This window comes from Falco cherrug, chromosome 5, assembly GCF_023634085.1.
Source record: "Falco cherrug isolate bFalChe1 chromosome 5, bFalChe1.pri, whole genome shotgun sequence".
Taxonomy (NCBI): Eukaryota; Metazoa; Chordata; class Aves; order Falconiformes; family Falconidae; genus Falco; species Falco cherrug.
Window position 1 is genome coordinate 76,251,617 of NC_073701.1, and position 18,707 is coordinate 76,270,323.

The 18,707-nt window shown below is 36.1% G+C and overlaps 1 protein-coding gene across 4 annotated transcripts in view; it reads right to left on the minus strand.

Annotated features, from left to right (window-relative positions):
* The window catches only part of ORC5 (origin recognition complex subunit 5), a 76,366-nt gene that overhangs the window by 45,263 nt on the left and 12,396 nt on the right, over positions 1–18,707 (minus strand). For all 4 annotated transcript variants that reach the window (XM_027811477.2, XM_055711773.1, XM_027811479.2 and 1 more), the window contains 8 exons: positions 18,152–18,226; positions 15,601–15,712; positions 15,113–15,243; positions 12,418–12,466; positions 11,768–11,858; positions 9,468–9,520; positions 7,195–7,307; positions 3,509–3,556 (listed from right to left, as the gene is read on the minus strand). In XM_027811477.2, the coding sequence (XP_027667278.1) occupies positions 3,509–3,556; positions 7,195–7,307; positions 9,468–9,520; positions 11,768–11,858; positions 12,418–12,466; positions 15,113–15,243; positions 15,601–15,712; positions 18,152–18,226 (672 nt within the window). The remainder of the gene's footprint in view (positions 1–3,508; positions 3,557–7,194; positions 7,308–9,467; positions 9,521–11,767; positions 11,859–12,417; positions 12,467–15,112; positions 15,244–15,600; positions 15,713–18,151; positions 18,227–18,707) is intronic.

Below are 18,707 nucleotides of genomic sequence, written 5' to 3' on the forward strand. Positions count from 1 at the left end.
AATCACACCAACACATTTGATCTTCTGACAGGCTGACATCTGAAAAATCATACTCCTGCAAAAGTAGCTTCACCAGGAAGATCTCTCACTTGTCACTAAACTGGAAAAACACTGTTCCAGGGCAACCATGCAAAGAAACCCAACAAATTGTGCTGTTAACAGCAACAAAGCAACTAATAGAATAAGGACAGTATTTTCCCTCATTCACAAGATTTATTTTTCTAATAAAAAACCCACAGCCTCTGGACTGAACAGAGTTAAGAATCAAAAGATATTTAGCCTGGCTGTATCTAAACTTTTAAGGGTTTATTTCATCTAACGTTAGCTTCCTGCCAAGTAGGTATGTACAGCCAAACTAGTTTTCTACGTTCCCATTATAGCCAGTAAAAAGTCTAATCAATACAATTTATGGTGCAATTCATCTAACTGAACGTATAACCTACTTTAGTATGAGACTAATCACACCCTACACTCCAATGACTGCATTGACTAGCTCTGCTATAAAAAGATACTAGCTTAGATGCAGGTACCCACTTGGAGTTACGTGAATCTGATCTGTAAATTGGTCTTTAGACAAGCTTCTCTGAGGGAAGGTATACTGACACACCAACTGAAGCAAATCAGCCTTTATTTATAACACTACATAATGTAATTGTCACAGTTTAACCCCAGCCAGAAACTAAGTACCACACAGCCACTCACTCATGCCACACACCACCACTCTGCAACAGGATGGGGAGGAAAATCAAAAAAATGTACAACTTGTGGATTGAGATAAGAGCAATTTAATAATTGATACAAAATAAATAAGATCTAATATAATAATAATGTAAAGGAGCGAGAAGGGGAGAGGAATAAAATCCAAAGGGAAGGGGAAAAAAAAGCAAACAAGTGACGCCCAGCACAATTGCTCACCACCTGGTGACCGATGCCCAGCCAGTCCCTAGGCCAGGGCTAGCTGGTGGCTGCTTACCCTCCTAGTGGATACACCCAGCATCTCTATGGTATGGAATAGCCCTTTGCCTAGTTTAGGTTAGCTGACCTGACTGTGTCCCCTCCCAGTTGATTGTGCCTCTTCAGTCCGCTTGCTGGCAAGGCCTGAGAAACTGAAGTCCTTGACTTAATATAAACATTACCTAGCAACAACTAAAAAGATGTTATCAACATTATTTTCACACCAAACTCAAAACACAGCACTGCACCAGCTACTGAGAAGAAAATTAACTCCATCCCAGCTGAAACCAGAAGAGTAATCCTTTACCCCTGTATTTCAGTTTCCCTCACTATAGAATCATAGTACCAAAATATACAAAGTTTACATCTGGGTGATTGTGTATCTGTACCAATATTTATAAAGGTTACAGTATAGGAAAAGGAACGTAGATAGGTCTGGAAGATCCTCCCAGGCACTGAGTCCTGTTCCCTACTATCACAGCTACCCTGCCTCAAAAACCGTCAAAACCAGACTCTGCTATGAACCTACAAGCACTTTCAGTTTCTGGCATCAATACTTATAGCAAAAAGGGTCCTTACCCCTGAAGTGACACCATAAGCAGAGAATTGGTGCACTGTAACTAGAAGCAAAGTTACTTGAAGTGCCACAAAGTTCCTTTCCTATTCATTAATCCCTAAGACACACTCCAGTTTATGTCACACAATCAAAGTTTTGTGACACTGTCAATTCAAGAGATATTTTCTGTTAACTATATTTACCAGGATTACGAAGCTGTAATTCTCTTCATTTGCATTCTTATAAGTTCTTCCTGATCATGCAAGTTATTACAGCTGAACAATAAACCAAGCTTCTTTAGCTCACACAAGTACAATCACACTTTCAGTATAATAGTTCAGTGCTTAGGTTGCAGGGTAATATAAAGTCTACAAAACTAGAATTAATCTAATCAAAGAAGTAACTGAAATCTTACTCATCTTTTTGACCATTAATTTTGTTTACATTACATTTGAGTTACCCTCATTTACAGTTCTTTCCTTAGTATCTCCATCTGTTCTGGTTTTGTACCTAGTCAGTAGCATTTAGTTTGCTGCACGAACAATAATAAAATGAAAACCAATTTATCGTTAATGTGGGCACTTCTGAACACCAAGTAGCAACCTCAGATACAAGCCCATTTAACATAAACAATGACACAAGAGAACAAGCTCTACAGTACAGTTAAGGTGATCGTGACCTCAGAATTTCTTCATCAAATCTCTATTTTCCCATTCCTTTTATGTTCCTAGCTGTTCCCATCTCATCATCCAAGTTGGAAATCTATTGCCAACAAAAAATAAAAAAACACCTTTCCTGCAGAGGATGCAAAGAAAGAAGATGATTTTGGTGTAACATAAAATAATTATTCCTTCTCCTGAAAAATATTTATCAACTAATTAAGATGTGGAGCTATTTCAAGAACATAGCAGTCCTGAAAATCATTAAATGCTCTGGAAGTTCTTGTGAGTTCATGTGCCAGGGACAAAACACATGAGGTCTACATGTACAGGGCACATGCATTCAGAGACTTCAAAATTCTTAAATTCACATAAATATCTACCTAAAAGTGAAACACTTCATACTGCTGAACTAAAAGTATGCTCACTTACACTTTCACATGCAAAAACTGTGCTCCTACAGAAATAAGAGAACTTGGAAAAAGTCTTTGGACAGCCAAGGACTCTCTTCTTGCAAGGGCAGGAGAAAAATTAGGGAAAAGGCTATAGGCAGGATCAGAAGCCAAGGATTATTAGGCAACATATCATATTAAATTTTTTCTCATATTATTTATACTGCCTGTAGTTTAGAGAAGAAAAGGATATAACTATTATTTCAGTAGGAATTCAGTGCTTGTCTGCACTGCTCATTATTTATAGATTTGTTTAAAAATAAGTCAAGTTACCAATGTTAAAATTTGAATTGTCTTTTTACTTTAGTTATAAATATACATACAGGTATTTATTTTTCCTAGCATATCAAGCCTCTGTCAGTAAAAACTGGTATAGCTCCACTGAAATCAATTAAGTTTAGCTATTTATAATCATGAAAAGGTCAGTTAATAGTCTGACGGAATCCTTAACAACAGACAGAAGTGCAACGTTTCCAAGCCTCAACACACAAACTTAAGGTGTTATACCTCACTGCATCACTGGGAATTAAAGTGACTCGACTTTCAAAGCTACTAACCACCTATTACTCTAATATCTTTGACAGAAATTCCAATATCTGGCTCTTCCCTATATTATGTCCTTCAACTACCTTTTTTAAGCACTTTTTGTTATACACAAAAATATAGCTTTAGGAAGCAAATTCATGCTACATTTACCTTTCAGTGAAATAAAAATGTGTGTATCATACAGAAATTTGTAACATACGAAACAAATACAATAATAATTGTTATTTATGCAATTCTGTTGTATCTAAAGTAAACAGTGAGGTAAAATAAAGTATACATCCAGCAGTACAGCAGAAAAAATATTTGTTGCCAAGCTCAGCTTAGAAAGGTAAAATACATACCTTTTCCTGTTTCTTCATAAAGTTGGTCTTCCTAATTTTCCCATGATGCTGTAAACAACAGATGAGAAAATATTATATGTCAGTTATTTTATGCCGCTTCTATAGCAAAGAGAATCAAAACCGTGAACAAAGGACAGACACGTTACATATGGTAGTACACTAGTCTGGGTCTGCTTCTTTACTACACCTCCAGTATTACTAGCAATCCTTCTTACTAGAAGCCTTAAAATTATACTTGCCTTACTTCTTGCTTCATTGTGTTGCAAGCGGTGCCAAGCCAAAAAACAACACAAGAATATTTTTTTGGTGACATGTGTGACTTTTTTTTTTCTGATCTGATCAGGGACTGATGAAAAGAGGCAGTAAAAATTTGTTTTTAATATGACTTCATGCCACCATCCTACTCCTATCCTCAATCATCTAATGAAAAAGACAGATGTTTCATTTCTCTTTCCAGACAAGTTTAAATGATTGCCACTTCATTTTTAAAATGTATCCATGCATAAAATCCATCTGAATTTTCACCTTTTATCTGCTCCATTTTAAAATTTGGATGGTACACAAGTTGGCAGAATGACAAGCAGGAACTAAATCAATGAAATACAAAGACAGCTCAAGGTGCAGGAGCTAAACGACAAAGCGAAAAGGCTGCAGGGAAACATCATTTAAAAAGGCACAGTTTTAAAGTAGCCTTAAGAAAGGAAGGACTATCCAGAGTATCAAGTGGGTTTGGATCTCAGCTGAAAAAGTGAAGGCAAGACAAGGACAGAAATACAGTAAACAAGATGTTACAAATGAATGTGTAAAAACAAAAAATTTAAAAACACAAAGACAGCCATGAAGGATGACATGTAAATGATGTATAAAACTAGTGGAGAGGTACATATATAATATTCTTTAAAAACAGTTAAGTGCTATTTCTCAAAATATCTGAAAAAAAATTCTCGCCTGTTGAATTTTTCCACTGCCTTCAGAAATATACCTTATTACTAAGTATACCTTACAAGCATGGTCAATGAATAAGGGAAAAAAATATCTCAAATGAAGGAATTAACTTCTCATTATCATGTTTAAAATCTTGTACTTAGTGTTTGTGGACCTCACTACTCAGCCACGTCAAGACGATCTCAGTAACTGTGCCTCTTCTTGACTGACTTCTGAAGAGCTTAATATTAGACAGGGCTTTAAGTTTCCTTTACATCATGTGCTAGATTAGAAAAAAAAAGTAGTTCATTCAATGATACATATCACACATACTTAGAGACAGCAAAGTAATCTTTTTATCATGCCTTTGAAAAGAAGGCTGCAGTGGTAACAGAGACCTTTTGGAAGGGAAAGTGATCAAGCCTGACATTATATGGCATTTTAGTGATGGATCACAACATACTGCATTCGTGCATTTTAAAGGTTATGCTGGGATGTCCATATGGTGTATTTAAGTTATATCAAAAGTGTTTCAAAGCAAGTATGCAGGTGCCCTATTTCTACGCAAGCACAAAGAAACGTAAGAAATTCAGGACTAATTTTCAGTTAGCTTTTAATCCTGGTTTCTTTAAAATGATAAAAGGAAGACTTTATATAGATTGCTATACTTTTTTGTTTTAAAGACTACCTTTCAAAACCAGCTTCAAATTATTCTCTCCATCTACTGCAAAGCTCTTAAATTTTCACATAACTAACAGCAGCGCTGTCAATTACTGCTTCATTGCTTTATCAGTCTGTTAGCATTCCAGGCTGCCACAACCTGTGACTTTATCTTTAGCTGTAGTATATGCTAGCACCTGTACCAGCAGTGCAGTGTATAGGCTAGCACCTGTACTAGTAGTGCACATTAGCAGCTCAATGACCATCTCTTTGTTTGCAGCCCTTTTGCTGTCTAGCACTCCTTAGTCAAATCACTCCAGAAGACTTTTCTGTAGTCTACTCTGAATCTCATTATAAATCTGATAAAACTAATTCTATTTTCACAGGCCACATGACTCATGAAAACATTCAGCTTGAACAACACCCACCCCCCCCACCCCACTCCCGAAAAGCATTTACTTTGTTGGGCTTTGAGATGCAGCTGTTTCTGAAATTCACCTTAGCACCTGATGAAGGGCTAACTGCTATCCGATGATACATGTAGCAACAACCGTAAGGTCTCCTGATTCACCAATTTTTAGCAAAAATACTTAATAACAGAGATTGAAACACCGTCATGGTCCCTGCTTCAAAAACCATAGAAGGTCATGCTTTTTGTGCACAAGTTTACTACAGTTCAGGTGCAAGAGTGGAAATTAACTTCAGAGATACTAAAAAAGGAGAAACAAAAAAAAAAATGTAATTGACAAGGCTGGTCAGTGAACACAAACAAGAAAGATATGGCACTTTTTGATAACACGCTTTACTGACTTGACTGTTGTCAGCTTTCCCGTTTCTTTGATTTCCAAGATCGATATGGAAAAATCTGGGCAAAACCACTTCTTCAGCAAATAAATCTCTCACAAAGAAATTGCTTTGGCCAAGTGAAAAGAACAAAGGTTGCCCTTAAAGAAAACTTGTCAATCTGCACTTACTACAAGTAAGCCTCCATTCTTCTCAGGAAAGGACTAGACAGAAGGGTGAAACAGCTACAGCTTTCAAAGTAAGATCATAACAGAAACACAAAACCCATATTTAAACTAAAAACTTGCTAGTATATCATCACTAGGAACTGCAGGAACTTTTCAAAACATGATTCTACAATTTTTTTTTCAAGAGGGAAGAAGGAAGCAAGCACACTTGTACAGATTTGTCTTGCTCCCATTTTCTCAGTTGTTCAAACCTTCTATCATGAATACCATACATACACACATGCATACATTAAAACACACTGTAATAATCTAGAAAACCTTGGCATTGGTAAAATGCATAGAAAGCATAATTGCCCAATCACTTTTCCGATAGCTGTCTTCCTGCCTATGTTTTGTCATATAAAGACCCCCAAAACAACACAATGAGGCAGGCTTGAGGAGCATAAAGATCCTGGGTAAGAAAGAGACAGATTACAAACTACGGCACCATAGCATTTGTTTGTGGCATGACCACAACATAGCCCAAAGAAAAAGAGAAGAAAAAAAAAATTCAACTTGTACATGGCAATAACTTAGAGAAAACAGGGTTTAGCTTATTATTTGGTAGTGAGGATTAATATATTCACCCCAAAACATGCACTACCATCATTTCAATACAACATGTGCCAGCTAATAGAACCACATCTTCTACAAAAGCAACCATTTTACATTTCTGTTTCAGAAGCTTAAAATTGTGTAAGTTAACAATGCCCTATGCCATTTTACCTCATAAAAGGCTAAAGGCAGTTATGGTTTGTATCTTACTCTGGAAATTTCAGTGTGGCTTATACCTAAGGACACTGCAAGTACTCCACTAAAATCTTTACCAAAGGGAGCTGTACCAACTTACAAAAGCAAAGAACAATACCTGTGTTATATAACAGTGTTACACATTGTGACATGAAGAAGTTGGATTTATTTGCCATTAGTAACGACGAAGTGATCGTTACCAATCACAACATGTGATCTACAGAAAAACTTCTGATCAAATCAAATGACGCACACAGAGAAACAGAACAGTTGAAGGGTTTTAAACAAGGAAATGCAGTATGCAGGAATACCACAAGCAGCACTAAGAAAAAATCTCATTACCTTAAGAAAGAACCTTTTATCTGTTCTAACAGGATTGTAGGAGGCAAGGTAAGCAGCTATTAGAAGAAATTTGGAGTAATAAGGAAGTTCCACATGTGTATGTGCAGAAAGTCCTATAAAATAAACAAACAGTTTATGAGTCACTGAAACCAGTCTGACCATCCACAAACTTCAAATTAGACTTGCTTGCACTCTTCCTTATCTCCTGCTCTACTCCTGTAGCTAAATGAGTATGGCTACTTTCTCAACCCCATTATCACAGACATAGTATCAGTCAAGGGCCAAGAAATGGCACAAAGCTAAACAAAACTAACATTCTGGACTCCTTATGAATTCATCTCAGAAATTTTAACTGAACCATTGAGGATTCATAAATCGTAAGGTGTGATCTCCCTAAAAAAAAAAAATAAAAAAAAAATCCCAGGATACTTTCATTTAAGATTATTTTTTTCTGGCAAACAGGGCAGATGAAGAAATATGTTCAAATATAATGGCAAAGCTTTCCTCCAAGATCCAACCTTGAGGGTGCTCCAGACTGTGCCAGACAGCTCAGCCAGGAATAGGGATGACATGGTAAAGAAGCCGTGCTGCACTTCTGAGAAATAGTTCAGCATCTCACAATTTTTAGCCAATGTTTTATTTGCTACAGAAAATGGTTTCAAACTTTTAAAATTGATCCAGTTGACCTAGCTTGCTACCACGTATATAAAGTCTCACACATTAAATGGCACAAGAACTACAGTCTAGTATTTTCCTTCCCTCTTTTTACTTTTACTTTGTATTTTTTCCCTTTACGTTCTCCTGCTTTTGTAAACGTAGTTGCTTCTTTCACACAGATAATGCATATGAGTAGGACGATCAAACCACCTTACTTCATCAGTTGTCTAACTATGGAGACCACTAAAGGGTCTCTCTTGTGCCTTCTTTGCTTACAGATTTTCACTTCAATGGTATCTTGTTCTGTGAAGTACCTGTACCCTTATGCTTAATTCACAAGCATCAGCAAATAAAGATCAAGGAATCAAACATTAGAAGTTAAGATTCAGAGCCCCCAGTGTGATGAGAAGCATCCTAGATGACAGCTAGTAACAATTTCCTCTCATGTGGGCACAAAAGGACAGCAGTTTTAGTTTCATTTACAATCAAGAGACTGCTTTGTGCTGCATGTTAATTACAAAATCCAACACCAAATAAATTTACTTTAATACAGAAATATCTGTTTCTACACCATTCTTGACCTGGCAATACTGCATCGTGCACTGAATTATATGGTTATTTACATCAACAGTAAAATTTATTATAATTGCTTTCTAAGCATGTTATTATCAAATGCTTCTTACCAATAAGGCAATTTTTCCTTCTACATATACCTAAAAATATTACAAAATGCATTTTCAATAAAGCCTCCCTTTTTTGGGTTCTCAGGTGCAAAAGTTTTTCATGACCATCTAGGCACAGAAGGAGGGAGTTTACTAAGAACACTTTGAATGAAATTCCTTTCATCAACAATGTCAAAAAATTTCTGATCATAATGCAAATACAGGAAACAGTTTGATCACAGCCGCTTAAATTGTCTTAAGATAATTGCAATTTTACCTGCTATCTAAAGAAGAAATTATTTGTCATGATAAATAATATGGATTAAGTGTTCCCAAACTACAAACTGGTCAAAAGACCGTGACTGACTGACATACCAGGAAAATGCTTCAGTATTTCTTCCTAAATTGTGAATGACAGCTGACAGATATATTGAGATTCAACTTTCAAGCCTGTCTAAAGTATAAAATCAACAAACATTTACTCCTTTAATGAAAAAACAGAAAGGATTCTTGCAATTCTGGTATTTCTCTTTGCCAAGAAATCAGGACACAGCACAGTTGTTTTGTTTAGGAACATGTTAATCCAGTGTAATACACCAGGTATAATATTCCCTTCTCCCCACTCAGACAATTCTGACAGTTGGCACATGGAGGTCTGACCATCAGGGGTCAGCTCAGTCCTCATCCATTCTTACATAAGAAATACTGATTTAAAGAAATCTGCTTTTACCCACAAAGGACCTTAGAAAAGATTACTACCAGGATATATGCTAGGGGGGGAAATAGTCCTTTGTAGAACACCATTTCTCAAAAAAACATGATTACCCTGAACTGTAACTGAATGCTAACAGGTACCTTCAGCTATATAATTTTATTCACATGTTCTCAGATAATAACCACCAAGTCAAACGGAAAAGTATACATTTCACATTACAGAGTTACTGTATCCAATACCTTTCAACTGCCCAGGTTCTCCACTGCCACGCTGGAAGCTCTCCCACTGTGAGCTAAAAGACAAATAATGCAAATATATAAAGACAAAGTATTTGTTAAGTCTTTTAGAGAAAACTACCTGCTTGGTATATATATATTTTAATTTCATTACACTGGCTAGGATACAGTCAGTAAGAAACTAATTAAAAATTAGTGCAAGTCTTACTATGTTGCACATAACTTTCAATAATGTGCAGACTATATGTATTTGAAAAAACTGCAGAAAGTAATGTTATATTAAAGTATAAAAGTCAGTACAAGCTAACTGTAAAACAACAACTTCTTTCCATCTTATTATCACCACTAAGCAAACAGCAATAGTATTCTAAGTTTCAAGAACAATGCAGAATTGGATAAAAAGAAAAAATACTGATAGTTTTGAATATATTTTTTATTTGTGTAGTAACTGTTTATGCTAGTGAGAACAACACTGTAATTACTTCATAATGCAATTTTGAAGCCTATGGAAAAAAACAAAGCAATATTCATTCTTTACTTAAAAACTTTCAAGACATCCAGATGGAACATTTTGTCAGTGAAAAATGTCTGCAAATAGTTTGGTGTTTTCCTAAACAATAGCAAAAAAATTCACCTTAAAATTCCCTTAAGAAATTATATTAAAAATGTTGTGATTTTAGATAATTTTGTATACCACAAGGGGATAAAAAAACCACCCAGGTTTTGTAAAGCGCCAGTGCTTTTCTGTTTTGAGTTTTTTAAGATGTTTATGAACAGTATTTATCAGCCATAAGCCATAAAACTCATGAAAACAGTTTAATGAGAGCTAATGTAATACTCAAATTATAATGAATTATCAACCAAATTATCAACAAGCAAAGTTTTTATCCAATGTCCATTTTACAGGTAGAAAAAAGTAGTTTCATTTTGATCTCAGTTCAGGGATTACAACAGCCGATAGCAAAGTTCTATTGCTTTAACTTACAACTTGAAGAAAAGCTGAGAGTAATTACAGTTCTGTGGCCAGAAAAATTGATGAGGTCATTTTAATTCCTCAAGCATTTACTGGCACACAAAGGTAAATCCTAGAACTATTATGCAGAAAGCTGAAATTTCCAATAAAAAACCAGTAAAGCTCAAATTTATAATCAAAGAGAACAGTAAAGAAGGAAATCAGCTATTTGGAAACAATTCATAAGCTATTTTATATAATAATCTTATCTTACACCCTAATTAGAGCAGGCAATTACACAACCTAAGAAGTCAGGATGATCCTGAGTAGAGTGTGTAATGAAGATCAATACTGAGTATAAATACATACCTGAGGCAAACAGAATAATGCCTCATGGTACAGTGAAGTCTAGCTTATACGGGGTAAAATCCATTTTCTTTTTGAAGGAATGATCACTTTTCCAAAACATTTAGCAAAGACTTCTGCTACACACCAAAGTTCTGTTACCAGAATACTCTATGGCCTCAATGACATTCAAAGGAAAGAAATCACTATGTTTGTATAAAGGTAAAGAAATAAAACACTACTGAATTATCTCTATTTACATGGTATAACATCAGAATCATCTTAAAGACAGAGAAGACATTAAATCAGAGGTGATTATTGCCATTGAAAATGAACACCACCATCTTTCTTCTAGCAGTCTAGCAACGTAAGAAATAAACAAGGAATCCAAAACCATACCCACAAGAAACTCCGTCTGTTAGCAGGACACCAGCTTTTAATGCTGTCAAAAATGGCAATTCCATATAAGGAAAATTTTGCCCTTGGACAAGAAAATAAGGGGTCAGAAAGCACAGCAAATGTACAAATCTAGCTCCAGTAAATAAAGATAAGGAACACCTATGTTCAAAACCTGTAATGTCTCATAAGAATTTTGAAGCTTCCATCCACCCTTGGTACAGTGAGGATCTGCCAAATCAACTTTACAAGTGTGCTTTAAAATGTGCCTGTACATTCTGAGGATGGGTTCCCATGCCTGGGAGCTTCATGTATGACAGAAAATGGATATACCTGCATGACCATCAGTGAAAACAGAACACAGCTTGCTGCCACTGATTTACTTAAATATTTTATATGCTGCAAATACTGTTTTGTTTAAAAATTTCCTCCTGAGATGCCCTATTTCTAACATTATATGGCAAGAAAGAAATACAAATTAAAAAGATTCTACCTAGCAAGAAAAAAAAATGCCACGAAACGTAATACTTTTATTATCATCAAATATTCAGAGAGGAAGCTTGTTAAAAACAGCAACCTCAACAAAACAAACCCTCGCTCCCCAAATTACCTGGATATTTCTCGGAGATAAACAGTCTGCATTGCCTTCTTCAAATGAGGTTCAATATTTTTCCAGAGCTTGCGGGTGTCACGTTCATTTGCTGCATCAAGCCAGAATCAGCTCTGTTAGATGTTTAACTCACACAACACTACAAGTCTTACCTCTGACACCTGAATAACCACAGGCAAGATGTAAGTCTAACACCCTGACTCTGAAATGCTGTATTCGGATGATGCACCATCATCATCCATTTGTAAGCACACGCTACCATGCAAGGCTGTTTCTCTGTGGGTATTCTGAGATACTCTGGGACAGTGTGGCAGAACCCCCACTTTCATTTCTCCTTTTAGCCTTGACAGAGAAATTACTTATCCCATTACTTCGCAGAAGTCCTGGTGGTTGAGTAAGGAAGAAGATTTATAGGGGGGAAGCAAGTTTTCACAGTATTTCCATCTCATTTCCGTAAAACACCACCCACAAATGCCATCTACTGCTTCCGCTGCAAATGTTGCCTACTGGGTGCAACTGGAATAAGTATGGCCATCGTGACCAGAGAAATGGTCACAACACAATGAAGATCAAAGCAAAGTCCTCCACAAAACCCACAGGAAGGCACCTGTACTCTCATACACCCGCTCAACCTAAAGACATAAACTTACCTTCTCCTCTGACCACTGGTTCACAGTATTTAGAAAAATTGAGCACTGCCTACAGAAAGTAAAAAGTACAACACATTAAAAATTTAAATATATTTGATTTAGCTACAGAATATAACAAGCAGCATAATTCATTACTTTGCAAAAGCAATGAATTATTTTTGTTACTAATTATGCTGCTTACTTCCAAATGTTATACTGTAAAACATCACAATACTTCTGTAGATTAAAACACAAGCAGAAGTCATCTATCACAGGTTACTTGGTTTTGATCTCAGCAAAATCTGTTTACTGTACTCAGAGGTTGCATCGGGTTTTTTACAAAAAATAGTAATTAAACATTATAAATGCAATAAAAATGTCTTAATTAACTTTTTTTACTCCATTTTCACATAAAACTTTCCATTCCAGGAGCAGTTCAGCATGTGGAAAAGTAGACCACACACACAAACCAAAATTACTTTAAAAAACCCAAACAAACAAACAAAACCCCCAAATATAAACCGACCCTGCTAACACATTCCATATTCAAACTATATCCTTTTGCTTAAGGTAAGATTGAGAGAATTTTGACAATGTTGTCATCTAGATTTTTTTCTACAGTGGTTAAATCAGTATCACACAGAATTTTGTAAAATAACAATCCTCACATTTCTTGCTCCTATTGTCCTATTGCACCTTATTAAATCTCTGTGCTAGTATACAGAACTCAATGCAGTAACTTCCACATCTAAATCTAAAATCATTCCAGAATGTATTCATTAATAATCATGCATAGTAAAATACACATTTAGAGTCTCTATTAGCCACTACGGAGTTGTTCAGAAGCCCGCAGAGGGTTGTATGTGTCTGTCATTACCTTCTACAGAAGAGACCTGTCAAGCACAATAATTTATGGTCCAGTTACATAAATCTTTTCATAATGTTAGTATTTCACACACACACAAACACTACATCTAAAGCTAATGAAATCGTTCTGTTAAGCAGAATCGCTCAAGCACATGTCTAGAAGAACTGTGACCCTAGTTTCTATTTGCACCTCCATCAGATGTCAGCCATCTCATTTAAATATAAAACCTTTATAGTTAACAGGTAAGTTCAGCTGAAGTTTAGCTACATGGTGCTGATGGAAATGCAGGCAGGACGTTCAGATTCTCTCACCAGCACTGCTTTGTTCACCGGCCATAACCACTGATCCCTTCAAACTTGTAAAATTTCCTTGTACAAAGTAGTTATTTAAATAATAATCTGGTCAGCTAATAATTGTTATTGCTGTTCAGCTTTTCTTATGCAAAGGTCACCATCAAGTAATCTTTTATTTTTCTTCTGTTAGTTTGTTCTTCAATTGATATATGGTTAAAACTCCTTTTACCAAACACCTTCAGTTTATTTTTGTTCCCTCAGGCATGACTATACTGCAGGAACTTTGACTTAACTATTTTATTCTTAATTCCAAAACAAAGACAGTGAAAACATTTATGTCACTCCTCGCTTCTCTAGGCCTTTGAGTCATATTAATATGCTATGTTTCTGTAAAACTGTGCTGCAGATCTGGCTTGTAGCAGTTTACCTTAAAACCCTCCACAGGAGGCAAATCAAGTGAAAATTTTACATTCCTGAATAATATAGGAAAATATTTCAAATTTGAACTTAAATTTCCCATAAAGTAGAAGTATAAAGAACGTTGGTGGCAAGTTACATTTAATAAACACAGGAAACAATAGAACTTGAGAATGGACATGCTGAGACCTGCATTCTTCAAATGTTGAAAGCACCTGTTCTGGCATTCCACTCTATAGTCCAGAAAATGAATACAACAGAAGGCTATTTAGGGATTACAGATGTCCATGCAAGCAAGAAGGCAGGAATAAGAGCAAATTCACATAAGCACATGTAAAAATAACTTGAAGAGAAGCAGCACTGTGAGGCTTATCACTGCTTGAAAAAGTAAAATTGTAACTATTACTACCTCTGACTGAACTGCAAACAAAAAAATCATTAACCAAGTAATGGAGTTGTTCCTCAAAAACTGCTGCAATTGCAGCAATCGATTCTGCTGTATTTATTAGTAGGAATAAAAGGTTTAATCACATCTACCTTCTTATCCCAACAGGTAAAAATAGGTAGCCTAGTCTTCCTAGTCACTCTCTGATATAAAGGAACAGCTTGAGCTCAAAAACCAAAACAGATGTTCTAGGCTGGGTGAACCCCATGCAGACTGGCATCTTGTTAGTGCAGCTATTGTCTCCTCTGACTGGAAAAGTACATAGTAATGGAAACCCTTTACAGCCACCAAAACAATTGCAGCCTTCTTTATGGACTTTCAGCGAAACTGCATTTTCAGCTAACACATACTTAAAGAGGGTAGATTCAGACTAGATAAGGAAGCAATCTTTTATGGTGAGGGTGGTGAAACACTGGAACAAGTTGCCCAGGGAGGTGGTAGATGCCCCATCCCTGAAAACATTCAAGGTCAGGTTGGCAGGGGCTCTGAGCAACCTGATCTAGCTGCAGATGGCCCCGCTCATTGCAGGGGTGTTGGAATGGATGACCTTTAAAGGTCCCTTCCAACCCAAACCATTCTATGATGCCATGATTTTCTGTTTGTCCTTATTCAAAAATAAATCTAGACTTTCAGAGCTCATTTGGCAAAAAGTACCCCAAAACAAAGTAACAAATCTAAAGGAGCTCATCTCACCAGATGCTGAAGTTCTTTCAGGTCCCTACAGACCATATAGAAGACACCAAGCAGAATATTGATATATGCAGCATAGAAATCCGCAGAATATTCTGGGGGATGATTCTGAGACAAGATCTTCTGCAGGTGTCCTGTTTAAACAAAAATAAGTTTTGCTTATCTAAAGCTAACAATAAACTGACTGCATTTTACAAGTTAAGTGGAAAACCAAACTGTAATCATCACTAAAAAAACCAAAATCCACAAAAAACTACGCTGATTAAAAGAATCAGCAAATCTAAGGGAACCAAATGTTACTTTGAAGTGTTTTGGCAAGTGGAAACAGACAAATCTTTTAGAGGTTGTGTGAATACAGGCTTTTACATCCCAGGAATATTACATATTCTGGATTCTGTAAAAGGCATACTGATAAACACAGAAAGAACATTTGGATGTTGTTTGACAAAGTATTATTGACTCCCCAAAAAGCAGATTAAAGAATTATTTACCTATGCTGTAATCAGGAAAATACAAGGTGAATGGCTCAAAGCATCCAATACTTGGACGGAACAGTTCCCATACTATTTCACTGAGCAGAACAACTGTCACATTTCTGTCAGTCTACAGAGAGAAGAAATTGAGAATGAAAATGAGAAGAATTATTATTGTGAGTTTTCTGTCCCACAAAAATCATCAAATTTACAGCTCAATACAAATTACTGGCATAGAAATAAAGCTTCAGCTGGCCTAATCAAGAAGCTCATTTGCAGATTTTCATAATTACATGAGATTTTTCTGCATCCCTTGCCATTTCACTGACATGTAAGCTTTGTGGGGTGATAGAGCTCTGGTACTAGACAATACCAAGCAGATTCCTGCCTTACTCCCACAGTTAAGACAGCATTTTACTTTGGTAAATAAACCCAGACTTTCAGAACAAAAAGAAAAAGTTAAAAAGCAAAAAACCACTCAGTTTTCGTCTGAAATCAAGCTATATAGTACTTTGTTTTTAATGACCAGCTTATTTGTAAAATAAACAAAAAAATCCCAGAACAAAAAAACCAGTATTAACTGTGTACCTTACCAACAATGGCTGCAACATAATAATACATTCTTTTTCACTGATTTTTTATTGACAATTTATTTGCCTTGAGTTTGATGTTTTGGTCAATAGACAACAACATGCTTCACATTAAAAAAAAAATATCCTTATTTTGATAACCCTGCAATGTATCAGCTTCTTAATATGAAGCTAACTGATGCATCATTCTTCCTTTTTGCAAGTTTTTTGTAACCGTACTAAAAATCCTGCATAACAAAAGATGTTTTTAAATATAATTTTTCAAGAAAGACACTTCAAAACTATCGAGGTGCCTCAAGAAAATAAAAGGAAGTAACCTGATCAAATTACAATGCTTAATATGAGATATGAATGACTTGAAATAAAAGTTAAAATGCTATTCCCCTTCCCTGAAATTCAAGTAGAATCTTCTTTTGTTTACTCTTTCTACTTCTTGCCAATGTGGCACCCACTGATATTCTTTACTGTTTATTCTTTCCCTGGTTTTATGGAACATTTTTTTCTTCTAACAAAAGTTCATCTTTCCATAGATTTCTTTCAGTTGTATTCCTCTCCCAGACTTCCTAGTATTTTAGCTGATAAAAAGTGCTAGAGTATTTTTAGTTTAGCTCCTGACAGGCCTTCCAACATGAAAAACTTCCCACCATAATCTTCATGGAAATCAGGCATCCCATAATCCATTCTTCACCAGTTCCATGAAGTCTTTCAACACTGATGAAGTTTCTTGCCTCCCTTCACTCCAGGAAAGGAAGTGATGTAGTAGATTTGCTCCTACAACATTTCTTTGCAACATCAGCTGCACAAGAGTTTTACAAAGCCTCAGTCCAGAATTTAAGCCTTTTTGGTTCCTGAACAGCAATCATAGGCCCAAGGTTTCCTCCCGTCTCTGCCAGGTTGTTTCTACTTCTGGGGCAGCAAAATCCAGAACATGGTAAGAACTGACAAGAAGAGCCAGAAAACACACCAGCTGCCAGCATTAAGAACACAGCTGTGAATCAAGTCTTCATTCAGCAAATAGAGAAATCAGTGTCACCAGAAGATTAAGAGTACCACACAAAAATCTTGAGATAATAAGTATCATTTCAGCTATTCAGATGTTCAGATATTTCAAAGTACCACCATCTTCTGGTTTTGTCCTCAATTTCTTTTCAGAGGATGCACCATTTTTCCCTATTCCAAGGCATAAGCTTTGATACTACAGAAGGGAGAGAAAGATGCAATGGTTTACTCCAATCAGAAACATACTGTGGCATAGCAGTGTACAAACTCTCTGCCAACATAAAGTACGTTCACAGCTGCAGCTGTGCAGCTCCAGCAACAATTAAATAGCTGGTGGTCTACTGACCATCCCCAAGCTGACCACTGCATAGTGTTCTGAAGTTTCACACTGGAGAAACTTGAGGAAAACAAATGTTTCACAAATTGAAAATTCACAATTCCAATGCTGAATTCCTTCAATGTGGCTGGGCTCTCTGAATCAGCAGCCGACTCAAAAGCAGACCTTGGATTCCCACACAAACATCTGACAAACTCTAAAAGGGGGTTTATTTATTTATTTGCACCAAGCTGACAGGAGCTATGTTGAAGCTTCTCCTTACAGATTACAGCGTGCTTGAGATTTTTTTTCGCCAATTACTACAGAACTTTATTTAAAAAGTATAAAAATTCTTCTTAAAAACAAAAAAAAATTACAGAAAAGACAGCTATATATCTGACACCAGCCTCAAAAGAATCTACAACAGATCAGATATCATAAAACAAGATACTATTAAAACAGAATTCTTAAAAAGAATTAAGAAAAACCTGCCAACATTTACATTCTGGTTTGGTTTCTAGTTTTGACCACTGCCAGGTGATTACTGGGGTGGGGGGTGGGGTAAAATTAATTTTGCAAGCCTAGATGGACAGATACCATGTGTTTAGTTACTTTCAATATGCAGGACTCACATGGCTGGTTTTTTTTTTTTTCAGAAACTTACCAACTCTTGAAGCCGAAGAAATGCTGGCAGGATGTTTGCTTCCATTTCCCTCAGCTGTTCTGCTCTGTCCAGTACCTTTTAACAAAACGATGACATTATATAGACAATGTCAACTTCCACTCTTACATGGACTTAAAATCAATTCATAGCTGTTGGAAACTTTTCACCAGAGGCTCTTAGACAGCAGAAACCACATAAGTATCAAGACTCCTTAAACCAGCAACTTTGGAGAGATTATTGCTTCAGGTGTGCTTCCAGGAAGACCAAGCAGCACTGCCATCCTTTAAAAACAAGATTCAATCCCCAGGCAAACAACATTCGCATGCCTTAGGGCAGTTAAGAATTAAAATTTAAGTACATATCAGTCAAGAAAACCACTGACAAAGCCATGATAGCATTAACCACCATTGAAATCTCAATTTTTATTCAAAATCCTTCTAATATTTCAAAATTATGTGTAGTACTATAGCACTGTATAAACATGTTTACTGCAGGAGAGCTATCTTTTCCCACTATGAAATTATTTTTCAGAAACAAGTAAGAGCTGATATTTTCA